We start from the raw sequence: 20768 nt of genomic DNA, 5'->3' as shown, positions 1-20768 counted from the left end.
ATTTTTGGTATCTAATTTTGACCCCTTTTGTTTTATAACTAAAATAGTTGTTTTAACAGTGTTTATTTTGTATTTAGACTATATGGTATGTGCATGAGAACTCAGAATACAATTTTTTTTTTCCTTCCTTCCTTCCTCCCTTCCTCCCTCCTTCCCTCCCTCCTTCCTTCCTTCCCTCCTTTTTTCCTTCTTTCTTTCCTTCTTTCTTTCTTTCCACAGTCTCCTGGGTAGAGGGCCATGGCGTCATCACAGCTCATAGCAACTTCTAACTCTTGGGCTTAAGAGTTCCTCTTGCCTAAGCCTCCTGAGTAGCTGGGACTACAGGCGCTTGCCATGACACCCTGCTAATTTTTCTACTTTTTAAAGTAGGGACAGGGTCTCACTCTTGATCTTGCTAGTCTGGAACTCCTGAGTTTGAGCAATCCACCCACCTCCGCCTCCCAGAGTGCTAAGATTACAGATGTGAGCCACCTCACCCCAGCCCAGGATGCAAATTTTTGTTTTAAATAAAGCAATGCATGGGCGGTGCCTGTGGCTCAGTGGGTGAGGTGCTGGCCCCATGTACCAAGGGTGGCAGGTTCAAACCCAGCCCCTGCCAAACTGCAACAAAAAAATGGCCAGGCATAGTCCCACCTATTTGGGAGGCTGAGGCAAGAGAATCACCTAGGCCCATGAGTTGGAGGTTGCTGTGAGCTGCGTGATGCCACTCTACTGAGGGCAATAAAGTGAGACTCTGTCTCTATAATTAATAAAGCAATGCAAATATTTTCTGATTATGTAACAGCTTTTTTTTTTTTCATATTCTTTTTTTTTCTATTGTTGGGGATTCATTGAAGGTACAATAAGCCAGTTACACTGATTGCAATTATCAGGTAAAGTCCCTCTTACAATCATGTCTTGCCCCCATAAAGTGTGACACACACTAAGGCCCCACCCCCCTCCCTCCATCCCTCTTTCTGCTTCCCCCCCCATAACCTTAATTGTCATTAATTGTCCTCATATCAAGATTGAGTACATAGGATTCATGCTTCTCCATTCTTGTGATGCTTTACTAAGAATAATGTCTTCCACTTCCAGCCAGGTTAATACAAAGGATGTAAAGTCTCCATTTTTTTTAATGGCTGAATAGTATTCCATGGTATACATATACCACAGCTTGTTAATCCATTCCTGGGTTGGTGGGCATTTAGGCTGTTTCCACATTTTGGCGATTGTAAATTGAGCTGCAATAAACAGTCTAGTACAAGTGTCCTTATGATAAAAAGGATTTTTTTCCTTCTGGGTAGATGCCCAGTAATGGGATTGCTGGATCAAATGGGAGGTCTAGGTTGAGTGCTTTGAGGTTTCTCCATACTTCCTTCCAGAAAGGTTGTACTAGTTTGCAGTCCCACCAGCAGTGTAAAAGTGTTCCCTTCTCTCCACATCCACGCCAGCATCTGCAGTTTTGAGATTTTGTGATGTGGGCCATTCTCACTGGGGTTAGATGATATCTCAGAGTTGTTTTGATTTGCATTTCTCTAATATATAGAGATGATGAACATTTTTTCATGTGTTTGTTAGCCATTCGTCTGTCATCTTTAGAGAAGGTTCTATTCATGTCTCTTGCCCATTGATATATGGGATTGTTGGCTTTTTTCATGTGGATTAATTTGAGTTCTCTATAGATCCTGGTTATCAAGCTTTTGTCTGATTGAAAATATGCAAATATCCTTTCCCATTGTGTAGGTTGTCTCTTTGCTTTGGTTATAGTCTCCTTAGCTGTACAGAAGCTTTTCAGTTTCATGAAGTCCCATTTGTTTATTTTTGTTGTTGTTGCAATTGCCATGGCAGTCTTCTTCATGAAGTCTTCCCCCAGGCCAATATCTTCCAGTGTTTTTCCTATGCTTTCTTTGAGGATTTTTATTGTTTTATGCCTTAAATTTAAGTCCTTTATCCATCTTGAATCAATTTTTGTGAGTGGGGAAAGGTGTGGGTCCAGTTTCAGTCTTTTACATGTAGACATCCAGTTCTCACAACACCATTTATTGAATAGGGAGTCTTTCCCCCAAGGTAAGTTCTTGTTTGGTTTATCGAAGATTAGGTGGTTGTAAGATGTTAGTTTCATTTCTTGGTTTTCAATTAGATTCCAAGTGTCTATGTCTCTGTTTTTGTAACAGCTTTTTTTTTTTTTTTTTTTTTGGCCGGGGCTGGGCTTGAACCCGCCACCTCCGGCATATGGGACCGGTGCCCTACCCGTTGAGCCACAGGCACCACCCTGTAACAGCTTTTTTAAAAGCCCAAAGAACCATTGATATATAAGATTGTAATCTTCTAAAGCAGCGGTTCTCAACCTGTGGGTCACGACCCCTTTGGACTGTATTAAAGGTTCGCAGCATTAGGAAGGTTGAGAACCACTGTTCTAAATGCAAGGACTGTAACTTATTTAGCTTTGCTTTTTCCCCTAGAATTTAGCACTTTGAGAAGGCAATGAGTAGTGGGTTTTTTGTTTTTGTTTGTTTGTTTGTGTTTTGAGACAGAGTCTCAAGCTGTCACTCTAGGTAGAGTGCTGTGGCGTCACAGCTCACAGCAACCTCAAACTCTTGGCCTTAGGTGATTCTCTTGCCTCAGCCTCCCACATAGCTGGGACTACAGGTGCCCACCACAACACCTGGCTATTTTTTGGTTGTAGTTGTCATTGTTTGGCAGGCCCAGGCTGGGTTCAAACCCGCCAGCTCCGGTGCATGTGGCTGGCGTCCTAGCTGCTGAGCTATAGGTGCCGAGCCTGAGTAGTTTTGTGTTTTTTTTTTTTTTTTTGCAGTCTTTGGCTGGGGCCGGGTTTCAACCCACCACCTCCGGTATATATGGAGCTGGCGCCTACTCGTTTTGAGCCACAGGCACCACCCATGAGTAGTTATTTTTTAATAAATTAAGATATGATGAAATTTATCTAAGTAATTTTCTGTTGCTTTTTAGTTATAGTTGAGTAAAAATACAAAAAATATAAACGTGTGTTTTCTTACAATAATAGGCATGTATTTCTGAAATGTGAAGAATAGGTAATAAAGAGTAATGTCACTTAGCATTTCAAAATTCAGATTTCCTAGAACAGATATATTATGTTTTTACATAAGGATGCCTTCTGAAATTTATTTGTATTTAATAATTCATCAGATTTTTTCAAGTAGTAAATGCTCAATACATTCAACATATTATTTACTAAATTTGCATTTATTCAGGAATGCACTAATTATGGAAAGTGAGTTACATCTCTATATATCAAACGTATCAAATTCAAAAGGTGAGATTTTTATACAAGAAAAGATTAAAAATACATGCATTTAATTTAATAAAATCCACACTAATAGTGGATACCTTTATTTTACAGGGTAGAAAACGGACCAAACTTACTACTTTGTCTAGAGTTACATGGTGAGTTTCCTAGAGATTGAAATTAGACCCAAAGATTCGGGACCCCAAGTTTAATGTTTCAGTATTTGATGTTACTTAAAGTGACTCATAGAATTAATTGATGCCATGTGTTGGTACTTAGGTGATCCTGCGGCTTCATGGCTGACAACAGATCTTTTCAACCAAAATGTAAGTATTGCTGCTGCAGTTGATACTAATACTTGTGGCTTTTGTACTGATAAACTTTCTTAAAGAGAAAAGGTTAGAGATGGGGTGGGCTCATTTTCTTAAAAACAAAAATACCTGCATTGTGTTGAATTCTATAGTCAGATGCTGTATGTACACATTGTGTACTATTGCCTATACTGCTTTTATTTTCCTTTTTTTTTTTTTTTTGAGATAGTCTCACTTCATTGCCCTTGGTAGAGTGCCATGGCAGTAGAGAGCTCTGGCGGCACAGCTCACAGCAACCTCAAACCCTTGGGCTTAAGCAATTCTCTTGCCTCAGCTTCCCAAGTAGCTGAGACTACTGGCACCTGCCTCAACGCCCGACTATTTTTGTTGTTGTTGCAGTTGTCATTGTTGTTTAGCTGGCCCAGGCTGGATTTGAGCCTGCCAGCCTTAGTGTATGTGGCCAGCGCCATAACCACTGTGCACATACACCGAGCCTATTTTACATTTCTTTAAGATCTAATTTAAAACTCTTTAAAACAAAAAAAAAAACCCTAAATTTGGGCAGCGCCTGTGGCTAAAAGGAGTAGGGCGCCTGCCCATATGCCGAGGGGGTGGGTTCAAACCCAGCCCTGGCCAAAAACTGAAAAAAAACCCAGGCAGCGCCTGTGGCTCAGTGAGTAGGGCACCAGCCCCATATACCGAGGGTGGTGCGTTCAAACCCAGTACCGGCCAAACTACAACAAAAAAATATCCGGGCACTGTGGTGGGTGCCTGTAGTCCCAGCTGCTCGGGAGGCTGAGGCAAGAGAATCACGTAAGCCCAAGAGCTGGAAGTTGCTGTGAGCCGTGTGACGCCACGGCACTCCACCCAGGGCAGTAAAGTGAGACTCCGTCTCTACAAAAAAAAAAAAAAAAACACCTAAATTTATTAAAGTAATATATATTTGTAGCTGAAATATATACACACACATACACTAAAAATGTCCGTAAAATAGAAATGAAATGTTTCCTCCTCATCCCCAGAGGTAATTACTATTTTAAGTTTGGTATACTTAATTACAAACTATTTTCCATGAATAGGCAAAAAAAATTAGTTCTAAATAAAATCATACTGTATTTGCTATTATGTGCCTTTAAAATTTTTTTATTCAATAATATATCTTAGCTATATTGACAATGGCAGTACCCAATTAAAAAGAATAATATCACCAGGGTATCAATATTAATATAAGTGATTTTTAAATTATCAGTGTATATAGGTTTCCTTCATTTCTTTAAATTTGTTATTGCCTGACTGCCTAATTTATGTGTAGATTACCTTTCATATGTTAAGTGCCTACAATATATCCAGTAGACTACTGTGTAAGAAGAAATACAAAGGAAGAAGAAAATACATTCTTCATTATTAAGGAACTTAACTTTGGAGTTAGTTAAATTACATTAAGAAATAGTGAGTAGGCTTGATGCCCATTGCTCAGTGGTTAGGGCACCGGCCACATATACTGGGGCTGGCAGGTTCAAACCAGGCCTGAGCCTGCTAAACAACAATGACAACTGCAACAACACAAAAAATAGCCAGGCATTGTGGCGTGCACTTGTAGTCCCAGCTACATGGGAGACTGAGGCAAAAGAATCGCTTAAGCCCAAGAGTTTGAGGTTGCTGTGAGATGCAACGCCATGGCATCTACAGAGGGCAACACTGTCTCAGAAAAAAAAAAAAAAAAGGAACGAAATAGTGAGCAGTTTGAGATCATAAATAGCAAACTGAATTGCATAGTGCAGATTGACAATGCAGTAAGAACTAAAAGAAAAACAGGTCTGATGGTTTACTGAGGAAGTTAGAATTGGAAAGGGGCAAGGAGTGATTATTTTGTTGGGTATTCTCTTTAAGTTAAATACTTCATATGGCATTTTCCTTGAATTTCTGTTACCACTTCTGTTAGGTAAATATTGTACTCATGTTAGAGGTGAGGAAATAGATTTGAGTAATTTCTTCAGAGTCACGTGATTAGAAAGGGCATAATGGGGATTGCCCCGGCCCGCAGGGAATTCAACGGGGACCTGGGAAACAAAGGGGTCAGTCGAATGAGGGGACAAGAGACACAAAAGAATGAGAGCAAGTCAAGAGTCTGATCAAGCTCCGTCGAGTTTATTTTTCAGCTGGGCTTATAAGCACACAAACGAGGAAGTAACTAAGGGCTATTCCTAACAGGGCGGGGAGGGGGCTAGTTTCTGGAAAATTACTAGGAGAAGGACCCTAAGGCAGGGGGTGCATTTTTGAGGAGATACGCAAGGGGAAAGTACCGTTGCTGTTTACGGTTGAATTCCTGAGAATAGTTTGCTCGTAAAATCAAGATAGCAAGGGGCATTTTTGTGATATGTTTTGGCTCCCGACAGGGGATTTGAACTATTCAATTTGGTGTCAAGTCCATGCTCTTTCCACTATTCTCAATGATGTGGACAGTATAAGATGAGAAAGGATATTCTAAGTGGAAGCAGTACAAATGAGGGCTTCAAGGGACACAATGAAGATGGTGTTTTCAAATATTCAAAATATGCAAATGCTAAACGATGAATTATGTTTTTAATTATTTGACTTAGAATATTTGTTATCATGTTTTTTGATATATCATTTAGAAAAGTAGGGGATCATTTCATAATATTGGTTACCTCTGTGAGGATGAGATGGCTTTTTGTTTGGGGGTGTTGGTTTATTTGTTTTCTTGGTAGGTAGACTACTGCACATTAATCAACATTATGCTAAGAAATGATTTGTGGCATATCTGTATGTAAAGGGAAATTAAATTAAAACTGTTTGGTGGCATCAGTTTGTTAAGATATTTTTGTTTTGTGTGCTATACCCAAATCATTGTTTTCAAGTAGTGCGTTCTAAGGCCATGCTAAAGTAGGCTCTTAATTTTGAGTCAAAAGTAGAAATGACATTTTTGTAAGATAGTTAAAATTACTTTTAGAAAAGGCTGTGTTTTTCTTTTTTTGAAACGAAGTCTCACTTTGAATGATTTTAACTTAGGTCTCTGGTCTTTATTCCTGATTAAAGAATATGTACCCCATTCTATTTTTTTTTTTTTTTTTGGGACAGAGTCTCACTTTGTTACCTTTGGTAGAGTGCTATGGCATCACAGCTCACAACAACCTCAAACTCTTGGGCTCAAGTGATTCTCATGCCTCAGCCTCCCAAGTAGCTGGGACTACAGTTGCCTGTCACGTAGCCTGGCTATTTTTAGAAACGAGGTCTCACTCTGGCTTAGGCTGGTCTTGAACCCATGAGCTAAGGCAATCTACCCGCCTCAGCCTCCCAGAGTCCCGGGATTACAGGCATGAGCCACCGTGCCTGAACTCTGTACCTTATTCTTTTTTTTTTTTTGAAACAGAGTCTCAAGCTGTCCCCCCTGGGTAGAGTGCTCTGGCATGTTAGCTCACAGCAACTTCCAATTTGGGCTCAAGTGATCCTCTTGCCTCAGTTTTTCTATATATATGTATTTTTTAGAGACATAGTCTCACTTTATCGCCCTCAGTAGAGTGCCATGGCATCACAGCTAACAGCAATCTCCAACTTCTGGGCTTAGGTGATTCTCTTGCCTCAGTCTCCCGAGTAGCTGGAACTATAGGTGCCCGCCACAACACTTGGCTATTTTTTGTTGCAGTTTGGCCAGGGCCAGGTTTGAACCTGCCACCCTTGATATATGGGACCAGCGCCCCACCCCCTGAGCCATAGGCACTGCCAGGTTTTCTATTTTTAGTAGATATGGTGTCTTGCTTTTGCTCAGGCTGGTCTTGAACTCTTGAGCTGAAGCAATCCACTCATCTCGGCTTCCCAGAGTGCTAGGATTACAGGCGTTAGCCACCATGCGCGGCCTATACCCCATTCTTAAAGAAAGGATTGGCTGAGTGGAGAATTATAAACTGAAAACTATTTTTACTAAGACCTTTATAAGTATTATTTTAACATTCTTTCCCCTCTGCCTTCATTTTAGGATATTATTATTTCCAGCATTCTGAAATTTCAAGATAGGTCTCTCTAGTATAGTTTTTTTCCCCTTGATCATTGTGTTGGGTGCTAATGGGCCCTTTGATTCTGGATATTTATGTTGTTTAGAATTGGGAATTTTTCTTGTATTTTCCTTTGATTACCTCCTTCTCCTATTTCTCTTATTCTCTGTAGCCTTTAGTAGGGGAATGCTATAATTTTGAAATAGATTTTCTTTTTTTTTTTTTTTTTTGTAAAGACAGAGTCTCACTGTACCGCCCTCGGGTAGAGTGCCGTGGCGTCACACGGCTCACAGCAACCTCTAACTCTTGGGCTTACGCGATTCTCTTCCCTCAGCCTCCTGAGCAGCTGGGACTACAGGTGCCCGCCACAACGCCCGGCTATTTTTTTGTTGCAGTTTGGCCGGGGCTGGGTTTGAACCCACCACCCTCGGCATATGGGGCCAGCGCCCTACTCACTGAGCCACACTGCCCGAAATAGATTTTCTTAACGATCTTGTCTTCTCAACTTAATATATGTATTTTTTGTCTTTTTTGTTCCCCATTTACTCAACTTTAGCATTTGTTTTTTCTTAACTGAATTTTGGCTGTCTTGTTTTTAGTCTTTTTATTTTCTGAGTGTTACTTTGTAATATTCTCATCTCTTCAAAGCTGCTTATTAGAGCGTCTGTATTATTTTATGCTATTCACTGTATTTTTTCTTTTTCTTTTTTTTTTTTTTTTTGAGACAGAGTCTCACTATGTTGCCCTTGGTGGAGTGCCATGGCATCACAGCTCACAGCAACCTCCAACTCTTGGGCTTAAGCTGTTCTCTTGCCTCAGCCTCCCAAGTAGCTGGGACTATGGGTGCCCACCACAATGCCTGGCTATTTTTTGTTGTAGTTGTTGTTGTTTCATCTGGCCCCGGCAGGGTTCAAACCCGCCAACCTTGGTGTATGTGGCTGGCACCGTAACCACTGTGTTTCAGCTGGCCCAGGCAGTGTTCGAATCCACCAACCTCGGTACATGTGGCTGGCACTGTAACTGCTGTGCTACGGGCACCGAGCCTGTCTCTATTTTCTTTAAGATCTTTTGGTATGTTTTATTGCTTTGGTCTTTAACATTGGAGGTTTTCCTCAGATTTCTGGAGCTCATTAGTTCATCCACATTTAAGAGTAAGGTACTAAAGTGCTTTGTAGGGGCTCTGGTGAGAACTTACAGGCTGGTGATATTCACAGTATGCTCTTTACTTCATTTCTTCAGGTAAGAAATTCCTAATCTGCCCTGGAAGGGAATAAACTTCACTTAATTTCCCTATTTTCTGTATAGCATGTCATCCCTGCTTTGCTCTGTGTCTGATATATCTGAATCTGATTCAGTTTTTCTAGTGTATCTCCCATCCATTGCCTCTTATTCTTCATTTATCTCCCTTTTGTTAATGCAGATGGGTTTGTTTCTGATTTTTTTTTTCAGATAAAGGTATAATCCTTTTTGTAGACATAATTATATTCTTCTTATATAACTGAAACTCCCTTTGACTATATTTGATCCTGAAATTTATTGGTCACTATAAAAAAACTACTATCCTTCATTATCTAGTTAGTAAAACTAGTTTATATCTTAGAGATTGAGTTCTGATTTCTTTGCTACCATGTACTGACTACAAATATCAGTTCAGTCATTGATATGAGGACTATGAAAGTGTATCTTAAATGTACTGTGTTTTAGAAAAGAGTATTTTTCTTTTTGAAAGTAAGGCTTCTCTCCTTTTGAAAATTAGGTCATTCTAAAATGGCAGAAATCTTTATGGAATGTGAAGAAGATGTAGAACCATGGCGGGAGAAAGAAGGAACTGAGGATGAAGATGATGATGAACTGATATTTGTTGGAGAAATATCAAGTTCAAAACCTACCATTTCCAGTAAGTATTTACTTTAAGTAAAATAAAGTTTCACAAGATGGTTGTTTCTAACTGAAAGTCCTATGGGCCATCTTATATGTTTTTGAAGTTCTTATTCTCTAAGGTGTTGGAGGTAAGAAAGGGTAAGGGACAGTAAGAATTTGTGAGAATCAAGGTGGGGATGTACCTGGGAACTGGAATAAGGAGGCAAGAGGTTAAAATATCAGATACAAGAAAATGGAAATAACTAAGTTATCTAGAGGTTATAATTACCTAACAACACTGCCAGGGGTCCTCAAACTTTTTAAACAGGGGGCCATTTCACCGTCCCTCAGACTGTTGGAGGGCTGGAATATAGTTTTAGAAAAAAAAACTATGAGCAAATTCCTATGCACACTGCACATATCTTATTTTGAAGTAAAAAAACAAAACGGGGACAAATATCACCGCCTCATGTGGCTCGCGAGCTATAGTTTGAGGACCCCTGCTAGACCTTCTGAGATTGGAAATCATATCTTTTTTTTTTTTTTATTTTGGAGACAAGAGTCTTATTATGCCACCCTTGGTAGAGTGCCGTGGCATCACAGCTCACAGCAACCTCAAACTGTTGGGCTTATGTGATTCTCTTGCCTCACCCTTCCAAGTAGCTGGCATTACAGGCACCCACTACAATGCCCTGCTATTTTTTTGTTGCAGTTGCTGTTGTTGTTTAGCTGGCCCCCAGCTGGGTTCAAACTTGCCAGCCTTGGTGTATGTGGCTGACACCATAACCACTGTGCTACGGGTGCCAAGTCTGGAAATCATAATTTTTAATAAACCCAGGTGCCTTATCTGTTTTTTTCCCCTGTAAGCCCACATATACAGAAAAGAAAGTTTACTCTTCTTAAAATAGAAGTCGGTAAGGCGCCGGCCCCATATACCGAGGGTGGCGGGTTCAAACCCGGCCCCGGCCAAACTGCAACCAAAAAAAATAAATAGCCGGGCGTTGTGGCGGGCACCTGTAGTCCCAGCTACTCGGGAGGCTGAGGCAAGAGAATCGCTTAAGCCCAAGAGTTGGAGGTTGCTGTGAGCTGTGTGAGGCCACGGCACTCTACCGAGGGTGGTACAATGAGACTCTGTCTCTACAAAAAAAAAAAATAGAAGAATATACTAAATAAGTTTGTGTTAATGTCTGATGGGGTTTTTCATGTCCTGGCACCTGCCTCATCACAGTGTCATCTTGAAATATAGCTACAACGTGCATAGGCTTTGCATGATTATACAACCTCTGTTCTGTGTACCAACATGTGCTGTAGCTTCTGCCTACACCTGTCTTCTAGCAACTACTATTTATGTTAATGAAAGAGGGAATTCTTAGTTTTTAGCCACTGTAGATGGACAACGTAGGCAGTCAGCACACTTATGTTTATGTATTTGTAGCAAAACACATTTAGTACCTTTGTGGATTATTAGATTTCTATTAGAGTACTTAGACTTGACATTGTTATAATGTTAAAGTAAAGATATTGATGATACTTGTTTAAATGTCCTCTCAAGATTGTGAAAATCTTGGATAGCATACTGAATTTCAAGGGAGAAAGAGAAAACAGATCCTTTCCCATTTTATTTACTTTTTTTAAGCCTGGAGAATTTACTGAGGAATGTAGCCAGCATACCAGTTTTGCGTACTTACCATGGCAGCAAGCTATGGTATAGTTAAGAGACAAATTTTACTCTGGGAGGCCAAGGCTGGTGGATTACCTGAGCTCAGGAGTTCGAGACCAGCCTGAGCAAGAGCAAGACCCTGTCCCTAAATAATGGCTGGGCATTGTGGCAAGTACCTGTAATCCCAGCTACTTGGGAGGCAGAGGTAAGAGGATCGCTTGTGCCTAAGAGTTTGAGGTTGCTGTGAGCTACGATACCACGGCATTCTACCAAAGGCAACAAAGTAAAGAAAGACTCTATCTCCAAAAAAAAAAAAAGACAAATTTTATATTTTCTGAAAGCCTTGCTTCTCTTAACTCTAAACTTGAAATAGCATTTCTATTCCGTTATTTATTTATTTATTTTTTGAGACAGAGTCTCAAGCTGTCGCACTAGGTAGAGTGCTGTGGCGTCACAGCTCACAGCAACCTCAAACTCTTAGGTTCAATGATTCTCTTGCCTCAGCTTCCCAAGTAGCTGGGACTACAGGCACCTACCACAATGCCTGGCTATTTTTTTTTTTTTTTTGCAGTTGTCATTGTTGTTTTAGCTGGCCCAGGCTGGGTTTGAACCCACCAGCCTCAGTGTATGTGGCCAGTGCCCTACCCATTGAGCTATAGGCACTGCCCATTTCTATTCAGTTTTATCAGAGGTAAAATAATTTAGCCAGTTGAATTCTCGGTATCATTTTCTGTAGCAGATTGGGAGGTGCTAAGTGGAGTGTTTATGAAGTTAGAAAATGGACTAGGTATATTAGGCACGTTTATTGTCAATGGTGGAACCGAATATTATACTCTTTTAATTATTTCTAGTTGCTATGATGACTAGAAATACTATGCTAAAATATTAACATATTAAAAAATCATTATACAAATCATCACATTGAAAGCATGACAATTAAAATTCAAGTTGTATTTATAATAATTTTAAGTGACTGTTAATAGTGCTCAATTAAAACAATGTATGTCAGTTTTAAGTGATTCTATCTAAAAAGGAATTCACATCAGTGGAATTTATTTTATAAATTATTAACTCAAAATTTAAATGATTTAATTGATGTTTTGTGTATAAGCCATAAAATATTTTTAGCATGTGGAGTATGAGCTAAGATAGAACTACCATGGAAGGGGTAGAAAACTTGTGTTTGATAGACTACAACTACCAAAACGTGGAAGTAGCTGCTGTTTAGTGATTTGAGTAAATAGTTGCCTTGAATTTTTAGATGAAAACAGTATCAGATTGTTTGACCAGATTTTTCTCCTAGAATTCTGTTGTGTTTAGCCATGGAGTACTACATTTCCATAATCATAAAATAACCCTACTTTTGTACGACCCTTTATTTTATAGTATTATTTTTTATGGGATTTGGCTCTTTTATAGTAGGAGAGGGAAAAATGGGAAATTCTTAAGATTTTATGGAATTTTTTAATGCTTTGTACCATTTCCTGATAAGCAATTTTAGATAAATCTCTGCTTTTCCACATTTTAATTTGATCCCGTGGTAATCTAGAAGTTACAGAATTCACATGCGTATAAGAGTGTGGACTCTTAAACTGATCCAGAGCATCCAGTCAGGCTCAAATTAACTTCTGATGTGGTGGTTGATTTAAAACATTGTAAGTTATTACTCTTAAGTTCAGTTTCACCTAGTTTGAAGTCTCTGATAATTTCACATTCAGAACTCAAGTGTAGTGGTACAGATAATCCAATCAGTTTGCCCATAAAAAATCTTCCAGGCTTTTCAGGTATGAGTGTTGCATGGGGTTAAGCAGTGGTTCTCAACCTTCCTAATGCCATGACCCTTTAATACAGTTCCTCATGTTGTGGTGACCCCCAACTATGAAATTATTTTCGTTGCTACTTCATAACTGTAATTTTGCTACTGTTATGAATCATAATGTAAATATCTGATATGCAGGATGTATTTAGGCAACCCCTGTGAAAGGATCGTTTGACTCCCAAAGGGGTCACGACCCACAGGTTGAGAACCGCTGGGTTAAGGGAAGGGCTTGGTGTCAAGTCACTGGAAACTTGAGTCTATACACAACCCTTTCAACATTAAGGAAAAGAAATGTATTAATACTTCACTTATTCAATGTGTATGAATGTATTTTTGGAATGCTTTTTCTATTATATATTTTATTTATATAACAAATTTTAAAATAAACATAATTTTATAGATATTTTGAACAGAAGTAACTCCAGCTCATCTTCAAAGGGAATAAAGAATGAGTCGCTCACTCCAGGTACAGTATTAGTATACTATTTTAATTTTAAAGTGAAATATTTTGACATAATTGGTTATATAGAAATATATTCAATATATTATATAATTTTAAAATACAGGTATTCCTGAAGTATTTAGGACTGGAAGTCAACACTACAAAGACTCCTCTTCAAGCCCATTGTCTGCTACTCCTAAATTGTTTGCTGACTCGAAATCTTCATCTAGCTGTATTTCTCAGATGTCTAAATCAGTAAGTAGTTCTGAAATTACACAGTTAGTTCAGGGAAACATTGGATATTACAATACAGAATTAAAATTGTGAACTATCATAGCTAGTTAGCATTTCAGTAGAAGCATAATCATTATCAGAAAATATCACCATCCTTACAATATAGCTCAACCAATACATAAAATAATAACTGCAGAAACTAATTACCCAACATGTTAATAAAAAGGTAGTATACTTAAATAGATACGGTATTGAAAACTATAATATCTAAATGTGAGTAAAAAGGTATGACAATAGACAATAGACTGATTCAGAAGACCCGTCCATTTGTTTAAACTTGAGCAAGTCACTTCTGTTGTCCCTTTGAGCTATTATATGAGACATACAATTTGTTATTATAAATAATTCTCCATTAAACATTTTCATTTCCAATTTGGGAAATTATTTAACAAGATTTTTATTGAAAAATGTATCTTAATTGACCAGAGATACCACCTCAGAAAGGCTTAAAGTACAATCTTTAGTTGGAGGAGCTTCTCTTAAAGAACTATTTTTAAAAACTGAGAGGGGGTAGTTTTCATTTTTAGGTTCAGTATGTTAAGAAAATATTTACCTTGAAGTAAGATTGTACTTGGTCACTATTAAGTAACAGCCATTATTGCTTTCTTATAATATGCTTTAAGGTTAAAGTGCAGAAATCTGCCTGTTAATGCAGGAATGGAATGGTTTGGGTCACTTTAGTGTCTGTCTCCATTCTACTAAAAAAAATGTCATTAGAAAACAGTAGGAAAGTAAAATTTTTAAAACCTAATCATTTTTCAACTTATAAGCACAAAACAAGCAAGCAAAATCTTTACTTTCCCATAATAAAAATAACGTATTAAGAGGGGTGGGATGGGTTAGAAAAAAGAGAGAAGAAAATATACTGAATTTTGATTTTTGTTTTCTTCAGATACTGTGACATATATATTAATCAAGACCAGACCCATGCATATTTGATAACTATTCCTCATTTTTCACTGAACATTGTACTGAGAATATTTTTCTTTGTCACTGCATGTTTCTCCAAAAAGTGATATTTCACAAACTGTCATTTAATTTATTTAATCATTCTTCCGTTATTGGACACGTACCTTTTATTTTTTGTTATTATAAATAATTCTCCATTAAACTTTTTTTTTTTTTTTTTGCAGTTTTTTTTGGCCGAGGCTGGGCTTGAACTCACCACCTCTGGCATATGGGGCTGGCGCCCTACCCCTTTGAGCCACAGATGCCACCCATAAACATTTTCATTTCCTTAGAGTAAATTGTTGGAAGTTGGAGTAATTGGAATAATTTGATCAAAAGATATGAACTTTTTAAAACTTTTGATAGATACTGCTAACATTTTCTTACAAAACATTGTTCCAGGCCAGGCATGGTGCCTCGCACCTGTAATCCTAGCACTCTGGGAGACCGAGGTGGGTGGATTGCTTGAGCTCATGAGTTCGAGACCAGCCTGGGCAAAAAAGCGAAACTTCATCTCTACTAAAAATGGAAAAACTGAGGCAAGAGGATTGCTTGAGCCTGAGTTGGAGGTTGCTGTGAGCTGTGACACCAAAGCACTCTACCCAGGGCAACAGCTTAAAACTCTGTCTCAAAAAAAAAAAAAAATGTTCCAAAATACAACTTCTACTTTGCCAATAATACTATCATTATTTTTTAATTTTAATTTTTTATTTAATCAAATATTAGATTTTCTGAAAAATTAGATAATTAATGTAGAGTTCCTCTATACCCCTCACCCAGTAGGTACTAATTTTTGCGGAGTAATAATTACCCTTGTGTTTTATAACATAATAGCAATTGTGTCATTAAAGTTCTTTATAATATTGACATAGAGTTAAGTTTACCTTTATAAAAGTTTAAGAAACAATTATAACTTTTCACAGGACATTTTTAAGAATTCATCACCAATTCAATCAGATAATTCTTCAGACTTAATGTTTGACTTGACCCAGGACTCAATACCAACATCCCAAGATATACCAGCAATTTTTAAAAAAGGTTAGTACTCTTTCATAAAAATTATAAACAGAGACTTGGAATTATATTTCTGTTTCAAAGCCCATACTGTTTTTTTTTTTTTTTTTGCAGTTTTTGGTTGGGGCTGGGCTTGAACCCGCCACCTCTGACATATGGGGCTGGCGCCCTACTCCTTTGAGCCACAGGTGCTGCCTCAAAGCCCATACTTTTATGTTAAGTTTTTCGTCTAAGATGGGATCAAGCTAATCATTCCTGAATGCCTTTCTTGGGTGATTTTTTTTTTTTTGTAGAGACAAGAGTCTTACTATACCGCCCTCTGGTAGAGTGCTGTGGCGTCACACGGCTCACAGCAACCTCTAACTCTTGGAATTACGCGATTCTCTTGCCTCAGCCTCCCGAGCAGCTGGGACTACAGGCACACGCCACAACGCCTGGCTATTTTTCTGTTGCAGTTTGGCCAGGGCTGGGTCCGAACCCACCACCCTCGGCATATGGGGCTGGCGCCCTACTCACTGAGCCACAGGCGCCGCCCTTGGGTGATTTTTATATACAATTATGTTTAACAATACATTTTATTGGGCGGCGCCTGTGGCTCAGTTGGTAAGGCGCCGGCCCCATATACCGAGGGTGGCGGGTTCAAACCCGGCCCCGGCTGAACTGCAACCAAAAAATAGCCGGGCGTTGTGGCGGGCGCCTGTAGTCCCAGCTACTCGGGAGGCTAAGGCAAGAGAATCGCTTAAGCCCAGGAGTTGGAGGTTGCTGTGAGCTGTGTGACGCCATGGCACTCTACCGAGGGCCATAAAGTGAGACTCTGTCTCTACAAAAATAAAAAAAAAAAAAACAATACATTTTATTTTGCTGTGTTCCGTTGGCTAACATGTATTCTTTGAGCTTTTTCATTCTCACTTAGAAACAGCCAATGACGGCTGCAACCAAAAAATAGCCGGGCATTGTGGTGGGCGCCTGTAGTCCCAGCTACTTGGGAGGCAGAGGCAGGAGAATTGCTTGAGCCCAGGAGTTGGAGGTTGCTTTGAACTGTGATGTCATGGCACTCTACCCAGGGTGACAGCTTGAGGCTCTGTCTTAAAAAAAAAAGAAAGAAAAGTCAAAAATGCATTATGAGCTTTAAAGGACTTGATAATAAATAGTTGTTAGAATGATAATTATGAATTATAATACTATATAAGTACTATGTGTTCAAAAGCCTGATTAATGGACTCCTGTCTAGGACAACCATGGACAGTTCTTAGAGAAGGTTGAATTTGTAATTGATTTTGAAGAATGATGACAGGATTTTTATTGGCACACATAAGAACAGTTGAGGGTAGGAAATGGCATAAGCCAAAGACAACAGAAATAACCTAAAGTGTCAGAATTTATGGACCTCAGATTGATTTTATTTAACTTAGATTTCCTCATGCTCAAAAAGTTATATGTTAAAACAGTCTATTTTTACTATCCAGCGTATTATATAATCAGTTGCCTAGTCCAAAATACCAGTACTCATTGGTTGTTTAAGTAACCTAAGCATCTCAGAAGAATGTTCAAGTGATTGCACAAAATCAGTCCTAAGTACCTTAAGTATAGTTGTCAATAATCGTGTGTTTCAAGGATGGAAAAAATGAAACAAAGATTTGACAAAAGGAGCCCACTAATGTCATACTCTTACATTGCTGGCATACATCTACTCTACTGCTTCTCTTATTAGCATACAGTTGTGAGCTTTAAGACATGATGTACAGTTTTAGAATCTTTATTGCAAAGTACAGTTAATTGTGTGTTACTTTCGTTTTTTTAACTTGAAAAAAATTTGAAGCTCAATTGTTTGTTATTTTCAAAAATCACTTTTGCTAGATCTGGTTATAGTCTAAGTAGCTCCATTTCTCTAGCAATGTCCTGAATTATATGATCTTTGGCCTTTGAGGTGATGGTTTTCAAACTCAAAACTATTTTTTTTTTTTTGCAGTTTATGGCTGGGGCTGGGCTTGAACTCCTTTGAGCCACAGGCACCACCCAAAACTCAAAACCATTTTTAGCAATGAAATTCTTTTTTTTTAGTTTTTGGCCATTTAACACCTGAAGGTTTTGTTTTTTTTTAATAGCATCTTAATGGGTTTCTCTAAATGTTTTGAATAAATGTTAAAAAATTTTACATGCTCAAATCCATTTAAGCATCTAAAGATATATTCATGTATGGCAATTTAGAGTATTATTTGGGCTTTAACTTTTTTTTTTTTTTTTTGGCCAGGGCCAGGTTTGAACCCACCACCTCCAGTATGTGGGGCCAGTGCCCTACTCCTTGAGCCACAGGCGCTGCCCTGGGCTTTAACTTTTATTTCCTTTATTTTGCTCAGAAGTTTTTGGTCTGTTTTCTTTTATGATAGCTGTTTATGTTTTCTTTATTCAAAGCATCCTTAGAATTTTCCTACAACAAATTTATTTTGTGAATTAATCAGATTTATGCAGTTCATAGTAGTTGTACAGTTTCTTTCTATTCCTTGGTAATATAAATTTTCATCATTTTTATTGCCTTTGTATAATATGCTAATTCAATTATATTACCTTTAATTTAGCTCTAAGATATTTTTACCTAATTTTAAATGTTAGACCATTTTAATAGCCGTTTTTCATAAGCAATAGTCTATACTGGAATATTTACAATTCTCTTTCCCACTATTTCAATGTTTGTAGGTATGGGTTACACTCCATTTGGATCAAAATGTTCTTCTACTGAAGTACACAGTGTTAATTCAAAAGAGCCAAAGACCAGTGAAGATATATCTGAAATAAATCCACCTGATTCACAGTCTGTATCTTCAACCTCAAACTCTTTTTCATTGACATCTTACCAGATCATGGTATCAAAAGGTAAATATTAAGTCTGACATATAAAAAATAAATTCTGTTATTATACATAAATTTCAGAAATTGTGATGAATTTTGTTAATGGTTGTTTAAGGCTTTACAAAGGTGAATTTGAGTCTTTAAAGTCATTAATTTATTTTAGGTACAAATACCTCATCACCCATGTGTACACCTGAAGAACCTCTTCTAAGAGCTTGTCCAAAATGCAATGTTCAGTTCAACCTTTTGGATCCTTTGAAATGCCACATGAAGGTAAAACCTTTTTCAAAATTATGTTTTTAAAAATGTTTACAAATTCTTGAAAATATTAAGGATTGACATATAGTAAATGCAAAAAACTTATATTGGTATTTCATATAGCTTAACTAAAAGCTGATAATTCACAGTCATTATCTTTATACAAGATTTTAAAATCCTTCCCCATCGTGAAATTCTAAAAAATCAAGTTCATCTAGCTCAGCGCCCTTAGAACAGTGGTTACCAGCTCCAGCCACATACACCAAGACAGGTGGGTTTGAACCCGCTGGGGCCAACTGCAACAAAAAAATAGCTGGGCATTGTGGCGGGCACCTATAGTCCAGCTACTGGGAGGCTAAGGCAAGAGAATTGCTTAAGCCCAGGAGTTTGAGGTTGCTGTGATCTGTGATGCCACGACACTCTACCGAGTCTCACTCTACATAGTGAGACTTTGTCTCAAAAAAAAATCAAGTTCATCATGGATGAAACTGCGATTATATTAAGTGAAATGAATCAGGCACAGAAAGACCAATATGAGCATGTTCTCACTCATGTTTGCGAACTAAAAAAGTTAGTGTCATAGAGGTAGACAGTAGCCTGGTAGCTCCCAGAGGCTGGGAAGGGTATGTGTGGAGGGGATGAAGAAAAGTTGGTTAATGGGTACAAACATACATTAGAGAGTGTAAGTTGTAATGTCTGAGAGCAGAGTAGTGTGACAACAATGTATTGTAGTTTTCAAAATAGCTAGAAGAGAGCACTTGAAATGTTGTCAGCATATAAAAATGGTAAATATTTGAGGTGATTTATATTCTAAACATTGTGAATTGATCGTTACACATTCTATGCTCGTAAGAAAATATCACACGTATTCTATAAATATGTACAAATATTACGTGTCAATAAAAACTTTTTGGCTGGGCACAGTGGCTCATGCCTATAATCCTAGCGCTCTGGAATTCTGCAGCAGGAGGATCACTTGAGGTCAGGAGTTCAAGACCAGCCTAAACAAGACCCTCATCTCTACTAAAAATAGAAAAATTAGTCATGCATAGTGACACAGTCCTATAGCCCCAGCTACTCGGGAGGCTGGGTAGGAGGATTGCTTGAACCCAAGAGTTTGAGGTTGATGTAAGCTAGGCTGACACCATGGCACTCTATCTCAGGTAATAAAGTAAGACTTTCTCTCAAAAAAAAAAAAAAAAAAAGAAAAGAAAAACTAAAACTAAAACTTTTAAAGTTTTTAAGTTTGTATAGTGTATACATATTGTATTCTCATTTTTTAAATTTTTTTACTAAATCGTAACTGTACATTAATGCATTTATGAGGTACAATGTGCTAATTTAATATACAATGTGGAAAGCTTACATCAAACTTATTAACATAACCATTATTTATTTGTTGTGGTAAGACATTTATATTCTATACTTAATAGTTTTAAAATATACCATTGCATTATGTACAATAGATGAGGTCCCACCAAATATCTTCTCTCCTTCCAGCCTCCCCCTTCCCATCCCCTCCCCCTCCTCTTCCATCTTTCTCAGATAAAACAAACATATAGTTTTGTTTTATCATTCGTACGAAAGTGTGGGTGATTCTGTATTGGTTTCATAATAGTACTGAGCACATTGGATACTTTTTCTTCCATTCTTGAGATACTCTACTAAGAAGAATATGTTCCAGCTCCATCCAGGTAAACACAAAATATGTGAAGTCTCCATCTTTTTTTTTTAATTAAATCATAGCTGTGTACATTAATGCAATCATGTTTTTTTTTATGGCTGCATAGTATTCTATGGTATACATATACCATACTTTGTTAATCCATTCATGGGTTGATGGGCATTTGAACTGCTTCCATGACTTGGAAATTATGAATTGGGCTGCATTGAACATTCTGGTGCAAATGTCTTTGTTGTAAAATGATTTTTGATCATCTGGATATATACCTAGTAGAGGAACTGCAGGATCAAATGGTAGGTCTACTTTTAGTTCCTTGAGTATTCTTCTTTCCAAAAAGGACATAATGGTTTGCATTCCCACCAGCAGTGTAA

General features: G+C 38.0%; 1 protein-coding gene across 1 annotated transcript in view; it reads left to right on the top strand.

The window, feature by feature from the left end:
• ZNF280C (zinc finger protein 280C) overlaps positions 1-20768 on the top strand; it is a 70286-nt gene that overhangs the window by 6126 nt on the left and 43392 nt on the right. Inside the window, exons 2-9 of the mRNA XM_053581012.1 lie at positions 3365-3408; positions 3530-3576; positions 9328-9468; positions 13311-13376; positions 13477-13607; positions 15518-15632; positions 18303-18479; positions 18619-18728. Coding sequence (XP_053436987.1) covers positions 3546-3576; positions 9328-9468; positions 13311-13376; positions 13477-13607; positions 15518-15632; positions 18303-18479; positions 18619-18728 — 771 coding nt within the window. The 5' untranslated portion in view covers positions 3365-3408; positions 3530-3545. The remainder of the gene's footprint in view (positions 1-3364; positions 3409-3529; positions 3577-9327; positions 9469-13310; positions 13377-13476; positions 13608-15517; positions 15633-18302; positions 18480-18618; positions 18729-20768) is intronic.

Source organism: Nycticebus coucang, chromosome X, assembly GCF_027406575.1.
Source record: "Nycticebus coucang isolate mNycCou1 chromosome X, mNycCou1.pri, whole genome shotgun sequence".
Lineage (NCBI taxonomy): Eukaryota > Metazoa > Chordata > Mammalia > Primates > Lorisidae > Nycticebus > Nycticebus coucang.
This window is presented reverse-complemented; position numbering and strand designations above follow the sequence as displayed.